General features: G+C 36.3%; 1 protein-coding gene across 3 annotated transcripts; it reads right to left on the bottom strand.

Moving 5' to 3' along the window:
• Positions 1-6,817: 6,817 nt before the first annotated feature.
• On the bottom strand, positions 6,818-9,548 carry LOC106451814 (type I inositol polyphosphate 5-phosphatase 1). Of its 3 annotated transcripts, none has more exons than XM_022703672.2 (10): positions 9,393-9,548; positions 9,151-9,304; positions 9,021-9,071; positions 8,876-8,945; positions 8,674-8,778; positions 8,026-8,584; positions 7,745-7,935; positions 7,563-7,671; positions 7,308-7,450; positions 6,818-7,227 (listed from the first exon to the last, which is right to left on the bottom strand). In XM_022703672.2, the coding sequence occupies exons 1-10, from the start codon at positions 9,426-9,428 to the stop codon at positions 7,029-7,031; spliced, it is 1,617 nt and encodes a 538-aa protein (XP_022559393.1). In that variant the 5' UTR covers positions 9,429-9,548; the 3' UTR covers positions 6,818-7,028. The 3 variants fall into 3 exon arrangements, with proteins under 3 accessions (XP_022559393.1, XP_022559394.1, XP_048613595.1); XM_022703673.2 differs by having other exon boundaries at positions 8,674-8,782; positions 9,393-9,480; XM_048757638.1 differs by lacking the exon at positions 9,393-9,548 and having other exon boundaries at positions 8,674-8,782; positions 9,151-9,355.
• Between the last annotated feature and the right edge of the window lie 732 nt (positions 9,549-10,280).

Genomic DNA, 10,280 nt, shown 5'->3' on the forward strand with positions numbered 1-10,280 from the left:
TTAAAATGTTATCTTTTATAATTTTTTATTTAATAAATAAATTTTATCTTTAATTAAAAAATGTTTATTATTTTTTTTTAAGAACCCCTAAATAAGAGACTACCATTGGAGCCCAAAGTCAAGGTGTTTCTTAACTAAGGTTCTTAATTACATTTAATTACTAAAATAATGATTAAGTGACCCAAATGGGTTTGTGGGTTAATCATGCTCTGAGATCGGATACCCCATTCGAGTTCAGGTTGAGTATTTTAGTTTTTCGAGTATTTCAGTTTAAAAGTTAACTATCTCTATTGCACAGAAAAAGGATTACTATCCCTTCGAATAATGATCGAGTTCGAATTGATGATGATAACGATATTGATACTAGTAACGGTATGGATTGTGAGCTTGATATAGAACTGGAGCTTCTAATTATGATGAATGCACTAACTATGGATATAATATCGAAAATAGACCGATTTTAGATCGCTCTTCAGTTCAAATTAACAAAAGCAATGTTTCTTTGCACTATATGAATTCCAAACATTCGTAATATTTAAGTGTAGTCTTTGGTGTATTAATCTTTTTTTGAAAAGGGAGTGTGTGTGAGTTGCTTATTTCAAGAAAAGACTAGATTCACCCAGTTGCACTATATATTATTTGTTATGAAAAATCGAAAATAGCTTTTTATTCCAAATGTCTTAACCGAATTTGATAAAACCATGTGAATATAATTATGTAGAGCCTACTGTTACTATGATATACATCAACTTCTTCTTTTTTCTTCCTATACAAATGACCTATTCAATCATTTGTAATAGATATCTCTTATTTTTTCTTAAAAATATTCTTTCTCGTAATTCTATATCAATATTCTTTTTCTTGTAGGTATATTTTTTTCTTTATTTTTTTTCTCGCTATGATAAATTATAAGTATTATTATAACACATTATCATCCCATTCATTCTCTGATACGAAAAAGTTTTATATGTATAATATATAACATCCGGTATACCGCCAATATTTATTACTTATTATTTTGTGGATATTATAATACACATTCATATTTCAGATACAAATAGTATTGTATGGATATTACTGTTATAATCCGGATAATCAATGTATTATCCGGTTATAATATACATTATTAATATTACTGTTTCTTTTGTAATAACAGAAGACCAATCGAGTATGTACACAAGATTAATTTCTAATATCCGGTTAAAACTCACACATACATATTATTCCATTTCTTCTAGTAACCCAACTCGAACATATGATGTATTATCCGGTTATAAAACACATTTTTAATACGATACAAAATTATTTTCTTGATTTGGAAAGCGAGGAATGATAAACTATTCAGAGGAATAGACAGGGACCCTTTGGAAACTATCCGACATGCTGAATCAGAATGTCATGCTTGGTTTGAAGCAAACATGAAACAAGAAGAAGAAGAACAGACAGTTACAACAACCCCTGACAAGATAGCAAGTTCTGAGAGATGCCTAATAGATGGCTCATGGACACATGACGCATTCTTCAGTGGTTATGGATGGACAATGAAAACCTCAGGAGGAACAACTTAGCTATTGGGAGCAAGAAACCAGCGACGAAGAATCTCACCACTTCATTCGGAACTCGATGCCCTTATATGGGCGATGGAATGCATGCTTCAACTGTCGACGTGTCAGGCTTTTGGCACCGATTGTAAGGATCTAATCTCAATGATTCAAGACCCAGGAGCATGGCCCAACTTCTCCACTGAGTTAGATGAGCTACATAAGCTGAAGAGCAGATTTCCAGACTTCTCGATTGTTTTTATTCCTCGTTTTGAAAATGTATCATCTGATTGTTTAGCTAAGATAGCAAGATCCTATCACAGGGACCTGTATTACATTGGCTATTCTATTCCGGTCTGGTTCTCCAGACCACCTCAAGCTTGAGTAATAGATCAGCCGTTTGACGTCCAAAAAAAAAAAATTATTTTCTTCATATTAATGTTATAAACCAGATCTGTATTGTCATGTTATAATACACATTCATTAATCTTATTATAGCCATTGTAATAACACAAGACCAACCAAGGATATATTTGTGGCTTAGTGAAGTGTAACAAAAATTATACATATAATCTGACCATTCTAAATACAACATCATTATTTTCAAATAATTTAAACGTTAGCTAACATATTTTACAATTACAAGATTTATAGACTGATTGTGTTGTTTTGTTTGAAAATTGCATGTACTTTGGAGCAGATTTCATTCATGATGAAAGCAGAACTCATATTTCTATTCAGAGTTCATAAGGTTTCAAAACATGGTTGAAAACCAACTACAGAAGAAGATAAAACAGTTTCAGTGTGATGGAGGTGGAGAGTTCATCAGTAGGCAGTTCCTCACTCATCTCGCTGCTTCTAGAATTCAACAACTGGTGTCGTGTCCACATACTCCGCAACAGAACGGTCTGGCAGAACGGAAGCACATACATTTAACTGAGTTGGCGCTTACTATGTTGTTTCATAGAAAAGTTCCTCAAGAGCTATGGGTTGAAGCGTTCTTCACTTCTGTGTTTATTGGTAATCTCTTGCCTTCTTCAGTGATGTCAGAAAACAAGAGTCCGTTTGAAGTTCTAAATGGTCACACACCAGCGTATACTGCTCTTCGTGTATTTGGCTGAAAATGCTTTTCGTATCTTCTCCCTTACATGACAAACAAATTGGATCCTAAGTCCCTACTATGTGTGTTCTTAGGCTACAATGAGAAGTTTCAAGGATACCGTTGTTATTATCCTCCAACTGGAAAGGTTTTTATTAGCAGGCATGTTTTATTTGACGAACATGACTTTCCTTTTCTAATATGTATAGCAAATATCATCGAGACACCACTTCACCATTACTCTATTCTTGGTGTTCTACTTACATAACCAAGAGTGGTGCTCAAAAGCATGTGATGACTTCTGAAGAAGATCTGATTCCTAGAAAGTACTCAGACAGTTCGACACAAGCTCAGTCTCAGCCCCAACAGTAGCAAGCTGATCAATCTCCAGCTCCAAGCTCAGTTTCTGCATCTTCAGGTCACAGTACTCCAAACATTGGTTCTCCGGAAACAGTTGGTCTACAGGTGCAGGAACATGAATCTCCAGAGGAACAAATAACTCATCCTATGAGAACCAGAGCAAAGGATGGTATTATTAAACCAAATCCTTGTTATGCTTTGGTGACTGTTAAGAGTGATTATACAGAATCAAAGTCAGTGAAAGCAGTCTTGAAAAACCCAAGATGGACAGCTGCTATGGATGTTGAGATGGAAAACATGGAAGAAACAGAAACCTTTGAGCTTGTACCACCAGAGGAAGGTCAAAAACCAGTAGATCGTGGTTGGATCTATAAGAAAAAGTTGAATGCATATGGTACTGTGTTGAAACTCCAAGCAAGACTTGTGGCCAGAGGCAATCAACAGGAAGAAGGATATGATTACATTGAGACATTTTGTCATGTGGTGTGTACATCAACAATCAGAACCGTCCTCCATGTTGCAGTAACAATAGGATGGTCGCTGAAGCAACTAGATGTTCAAAAAATGCATTTTTGCATGGGGATTTAGAGGAAACGGTTTACATGACTCAGCCTCCTGGCTATGAAGATTCAAGCAGACCAGGGTATATATGCAAACTCAAGAAAGCTATACACGGTTTGAAACAGACAACGAGAGCCTGGTTTGACAAGTTCAGTGATTTTCTGCTTGAGTTTGGCTTCGAATGCAGCTTTCCTGATCCATCTCTATTCATTTATCACCAAGGAACATATGTCATATATATTTTCCTCTATGTTGATGAGATGATTCTGACAAGAAACAACAACACTTTGCTTGGCAAGTTGATGGTGAGTCTTAATACAGTAAACAAAATGAGGGATATGGGTTCTGTCCACTACTTTCTTGGAATACAAGTCCATCAGGATACTAAAGGTCTGTTTCTGAATCAGTCAAAATATGCAGTGGCCCTTCTTGTTACTGCAGGAATGGCAGATTGCGCCCCCATGCCGACGCCACTTCTTTTAAAGCTTGATTCAGTCACAAGACAAGATGAATTCTTCTCTGAGCCATCTTATTTCTGAAGCATTGAAGGACAGCTGCAGTATCTAACTCTTACAAGGCCGGATCTGCAGTTCTCTGTCAACTATATATGTCAATGTATGCACTCACCTGCCAAGTCTGATTTCCAACTCCTGAAAAGGAGACTTCAGTTTGTTAAGGGAACATCAGAGATGGGCATCAGCATCAAGACTTCAGTGATAGTGATTGGGCCGGTTGTAAGGAGACAAGAAGATCGACTGAAGGGTTATGTACTCTGCTCGGTTTTAATTTGATATCATGGGCATATAAAAGACATGAGACTGTGTCCAAATCCTCAACTGAAGCAGATTATAGAACAATGTCATTAGCTGCGTCTGAAGTTGTGTGGTTGCAGAATCTTCTCAAGGTCATGGGTTTGCAACAACAAGTAACGCCTTTGCTGTTGTGTGACAATCTCTAAGCAGTTTGCATGTCTGTCAATCCTATGTTCCACAAGCGAACAAAGCACTTTGATGTAGACTATCACTATGTCAGGGAAAGAGTGGCGCTCAAGGCTTTAGAGGTTAAACACATGTGTGCTTCATTACAACTAGCAGATGTGTTTACTAAGTCTCTTGCTCGGGAACCGTTCTTCAAACTGCGAGCCAAACTTGGTGTCTCCCTTCCTCTGACTCCAAGTTTGAGGGGGAGTATTAACAACATAAAGCCCATGCTTGATAGATCTCTAAATGAAGCCTCACATCAAACCAAAAAGCCCACAACAAAGATCAACTCTCAGCCCAGTCAATGTGTTTCAGCTAAAGCCAAGGATATGATCAACGTCCAACACAAAAGCATAGTACTACTCCAACGGCTGCAATGTCAGCTCATTGTGTGACCACAACAAATAGATTCGACCGTCTTGGATCATGTGCTGAGGTGTGCTAGAGGATAAGATCTAGATTGATTATAAATAATGTATGATGTTGGGGGTGATTGATTGGACTGTATGAGCTGACTTTAGCTTTAATATTAATCTACAGCTTTTAAATCACCAATCATGCTTTATCTTGTTTTTAAAAGCTACAGCCAAAAAATAAAAAAGAATGGTTGTAAAAGCCTTATTTTCTAATGCCTCATCCTTTTGGCCGTAGAAAATATATTGTTGTAGTAATCAATTTTAAAGCTACATCACTTAGAGCTAAATCAAAAAATGCTACAACCTAAATTCTACAGTAAAATTTCTACAGTTACAGTTTAACCACAAAACACTTTCTTCTTCATTTGTTTCTCTGAGATTCAGTCTCCAACGGTCTATTGGATACGATGATGTGGATGGGTTACCGTGAAGATAGCTCGGTGCGAATGATTAAGCTTGGATGGGGAGCCGTGGATGGGTTAAGTCTTCTTTAAGAATTCATGATTCTTCTTCTCAATAACACACCCAACCGGAGGTGGCTGGTTTTGTTTCGTTTCTTGCATCTTCTTCACGCATAATATATTAAGGACAGAAAGATCACATCTTCGGTGTGCCAGAGATAAAGTGAGGATATGAAACCAGTTGTTTGATGTTGTTTCTATTAACTGGTTGTTCCTCTCTGTTTCATAATTACATGCCTACCATTCAACAGATTAACAAGAACAGATCCTAATGATAATAACTCGCCTTCATCATGAAGGTGAAGCAAAATGAAATATATCTACATGAAATGCGGTCTTCGTATCTTCAAATATTATTTGTATTTCTCGCCTGCGCACTATTATACATTTCTCTAATGAGAATATACAATTTGAATATGTGGTATTCTCTTACACAAGACCGAGTTTGTACAAATTTGATCTGACCTAAGAGAGGTTTTAGGCGACTTTACAAGCTTACTGGCTTTGGATCTCGGCATAAGTGATTGTAATATATTGTAATATACGTTAATGGCCAAGTTTGATTTGTTTATGCATATTCGTAATGACTAGGTACATAAACCCGTAAGAGAAAAGTTTTTTTAACCAAAACTATTATTTTTCTCTTTCAAATCACCTTAACAACTTTAAAATCTACTTGTTCAAAAAAAAAAAAAACAACTTTAAAATCTACAAAATATCTTATCAAATCACCTAAAAATTTGTATTTGTATTTTTAAAATTTCATCAAAGTCACCCAAATAATTTCAAAACTCACCTAAGTCCCACTAAAACTAAAACACCCTAAAATCTTCCATTTAATTTGAAACTAAACCCACCTAATTTGAAACACCCAAAACTCCCTAATTTAATTTGAAACACCCTTAACTAACCACTATTGACGGACCCAAGCAGTCCTGATTGCCTTAATCCTCTATTTAATTTGCCTGCCACCAAACCCCCGTCACTATCATACTCTTAGCAGAGCCAAAAAACGTTTTGTATTAGGGTCAGATTTTTTTTTCTAATAGGATCAATCTAAATTTTTCTCGGAACAAAAACAAATATATTTTAAAAAATAGTGGGATCAGCTGACCCCACTCTTCTTGCACTACCTTACCTCCGCCCCTGATACTCCTTGGATTGGCAGGAGGCCAAAACCAGTGTGACACACCCAACCGGAGGTGGCTGGTGTTGTTTCGTTTCTTGCATCTTCTTCACGCATAATGTGTTAAAGACAGAAAGATCACGTCTCGGGGTGCCAGAGATAAAGTGAGGATGTGAAACCACTGGTTTATTTTTGTTTCTATTAACTGGTTATTCCTCTCTGTTTCATAATTAGATGCCTACAATTCAACGGATAAACAAGAACAGATCCTAATAATCATAACTTGCGTTCATCATGAAGGTGAAGCAAAATGAAATATATCTACATGAAATGCGAGTTTCTTATCTTCAAATATTATCTGTATTTCTCGCCTGCACACTATTATACATTCCTCTAATGATAATACACAAACTGCAAATAATAATGTGGTGTCCTCTTACAGAAGAGGGAGTTTGTACAAATTTGATCTGACCTTAGAGGGTTTTTAGGCGACCTTACAAGCTAACTGGCTTTGGATCTCGGCATAAGTGAGTGCAAGGGCACGCTGCAGTTTCCATGGAGACAAAACCTCAACCTCGGCCAAGAACGTGGCTGTGACAGGCCGGTGATCCGATAGCTTAATCTCATTCCTTCTGTAACTAAGAAGCTTCATTCCCTTCCCTTTCCAAATGACGCGGTCACACCTGATCCACACACATTCACTTTTTTACCTTTCTGTGCGTTAAACAAAAATATGTTGTAACATAGTGTGTGAAAAGAGTACCAGGCCGGTCTACGTTTTCCTGATTCCGGGTCATCTCCAATGTAGTTTTCTGAGTCAATTTCGTATTTGTATGTCGGTGGAAAACATAAAACCCCCTCTGACCATCCTTCGAATACATTGCCTTTTCTCATTTCGTTTGAAAGCTACCAAATAATAAGACATATCAAAGGTTTAATACAATACGTAACCTTCGAAAAACATAAACATTAGGACTCTGTGATTTAAAATTTATGTAAACAAATGCAATAAACGTACCTGGTCATTCTCAAGTAACCTCTGCCATTCCTTTCTTGCAATAAGCTCGTGTGTCTTCTCATACGACAAGTTAATCCGATAGTTCAGATCTCCCAGCCAGATTACTCTTCTACAAAAGCTTCATCTGGTTATGTCCATAAACTAAGAGAGAGAGATTGTATCAACCGAGAAATAAAACGTACTCATGATCACGGATGCTTCTTGGAAGAACACTGGCACTTGAAGAATGGGGATGAAACAGCGTTCTTCTGTGAATTTCACGTACATCATCGTTTCTTTTCTGGTGATCTGTATCCTTTTCCCCTGATGACAGATGTGAGCACAGGAAACAAAACGGTGTTTGATAGATTGACATGCTCACAGATACAGATCCCTGTAAGTGACACCACGAGAAACCGTTAAGTTATTGCTAACTTAGGAATAAATTATTAAGAGCCAAGTAATTATTAAGAGAAATCAAGACCTTGTTACCAATGTATCCCATAATACCAACACCAACAGTGGACACACTAAGGTTGCTTATGTGCTTGCGCAAGCTCCTCCGAACCCAGACGGTGAGAAACACTCCGACCATCTGTTTGCTCACGATCCTTAGATACGCTGGTTTTCTCAGATTCAGTGACTTGAAGGCACCACCACGTCTTTCCAAGACATATTGATTGAGCAGCTTTAAAGGAGGTTCTGGCCAGCTCAGACCAACTCTTTCATTGTAACTAAACCTTTCATCCCTTTGGGAATCACTATTAATTTGCATTGATGGTGATGCGTTGTCATTGGTGGAATCCAAAACTTCTATGTTAGTAAGTGATTCTTCACTTACGATATCGTGTACGTTGTGAGAGACCTCTTTGTATGGCTTAAACATTGAGGGAGAGGGAGGATCACTGTGACATAGAATCTTGGGCTTTCTAGGTCGAACTCGGTCTAAAGCATCACGTATGATGTTCTCCCATTCAGAAGCAGGCTGGGCATCCTCAATACCAAAAATGTTTCCAGCATTTAAGGGAACGATTTCCTGAAGACTGAATACATAACTGACTCACCATTTGTAATTAAATTAAAGTGAAAGACATGAGAGCCAAAAAAAAAAAAAAAAAAAACAAAACAATACCCAAGAACATAAATGTCGGCAGGTTCAAGAGTGTCAAGCCAACCATCGATATCCAAGTCAGCAGGTGGAACTCTTCCTCCAACATTCCATGTCCCGGCACAGATTCTGGCTACATCAAAACCACATAACACACCAGGGGGACTCACTAAGCAACAAAAGAAGCTGTTTTTGCACAGATGAAAAAGCAGAGAAATGAAAAGACCTGACTGCTTGTGTGTCAATATACTGAACCCTGAAAGTTTCTGAATTGCGTCTTCTAAGCTTCGGACAATCTGAGATTAAGTCTCAAGTATAAGCAAAAGGAATCTGAATATACAATTGAGAGAGCTGAGAGTTATCAACAATACCATCAGTATCATCATCATCTTTGGTGGCACCAGAGCTACGTGGATCAAAATCTGTTACACCAGGTTCAGTTTCAGCCACATTAAATCTTTTTTTTTTTAAAAGAAATAATTTATAGATATGAGGTTTGACCTTGGCTGCCGGAAAGGGAGAGTCTGTCGTCGTCAGTATCGGCGCTATAATCGGAATCAAAGGAAGAAACGTTGAGCCATTTGCGAATGACAAGACGTGCCCAGTAGAGCTGGAGACAGGAGAAGGCTGAGCAGCATATCGTCGCCCAATTCATCTGCGATTATCATTTCACAAAATCGGAAAATAGAAACACCTATTCTAACGAAACGAAAGAAGGGAGAAGATGGATGAGATCAGCACACCTCTGTTCGCCGCGACTCTGATCCTACTACCGCCATATATTCTGGTCTGGTCGCGTCTGTATAATCAAAAACCCAAATGAGCGAGAGAAGAAGAAGAAGAGGTTGCAAGAAGAAAAATATGACTTAACGACCTTCGGTGGGAGTCAGATTGACATCTTGACATTTTGTTATCTTATGTTCTAACCGGCCAAATTGATTATACTCCGGTTTATAATTGTTTCAGAAAACGTCGGTTAGGATTTGATTGGTTTTGTTATTAACATCTGTATTGTTAAATTAAAACTGAACCCGCTCAAATGTTTTTTTTTACTTTTCTATACATAAATTATTGTTTTTAAACATTAGTGGTATATATTTTTAACGTTAATCATATATTTAAATTTTAATATAACTATTTCAAATACAATAAATTTATAATTTACATGTTATAATTAATCAATTGTTTAAAACCGTATGTATTTTCACTTCTTATTATATATTTATCTTATTGTATTTGCATTTAGTTATCAAGCAAATTAATATATTCATGAGAAAACATATTTGAAAATTATTTTGTATTTATTTTATGCGAAATTAGTGAAATATTCAAATATAATTTCGAAAATGAAGATCTTGTAAAAATCTTTTTAAACAGATTTGTTAGAATTTTAAAATAAATATATTTATATTTAAAATAAAAAGATATAAAAGGATATTATGATTAAAGTATTTTAAAGACTCTATGTATTATTAGTCTTAATAAAATACATTTAATAAGGTTTCTAAGTGATAGTCTAAATTAAAAAAAAAAAATCATACATGAAAGAAGTCATGACTTCTATTTTAATATATAAGATTACCTTTAAAAATAACCATTCATTCACTATAATAATTACAATTTGTACCACT

This window comes from Brassica napus, chromosome C5 (genome assembly GCF_020379485.1).
Source record: "Brassica napus cultivar Da-Ae chromosome C5, Da-Ae, whole genome shotgun sequence".
Taxonomy (NCBI): domain Eukaryota; kingdom Viridiplantae; phylum Streptophyta; class Magnoliopsida; order Brassicales; family Brassicaceae; genus Brassica; species Brassica napus.

What these genes read in the sequence shown, in the direction of transcription:
- LOC106451814 (XM_022703672.2), bottom strand. Translation starts at nt 9,428, where the DNA reads ATGGCGGTAGTAGGATCAGAGTCGCGGCGAACAGAG. An exon ending in AGATGATGATGATACTGATG is followed by an intron (nt 8,946 to 9,020) that starts GTATTGTTGATA and finishes ACTTAATCTCAG; the next exon opens with ATTGTCCGAAGCTTAGAAGA. An exon ending in GCCGACATTTATGTTCTTGG is followed by an intron (nt 8,585 to 8,673) that starts GTATTGTTTTGT and finishes TTATGTATTCAG; the next exon opens with TCTTCAGGAAATCGTTCCCT.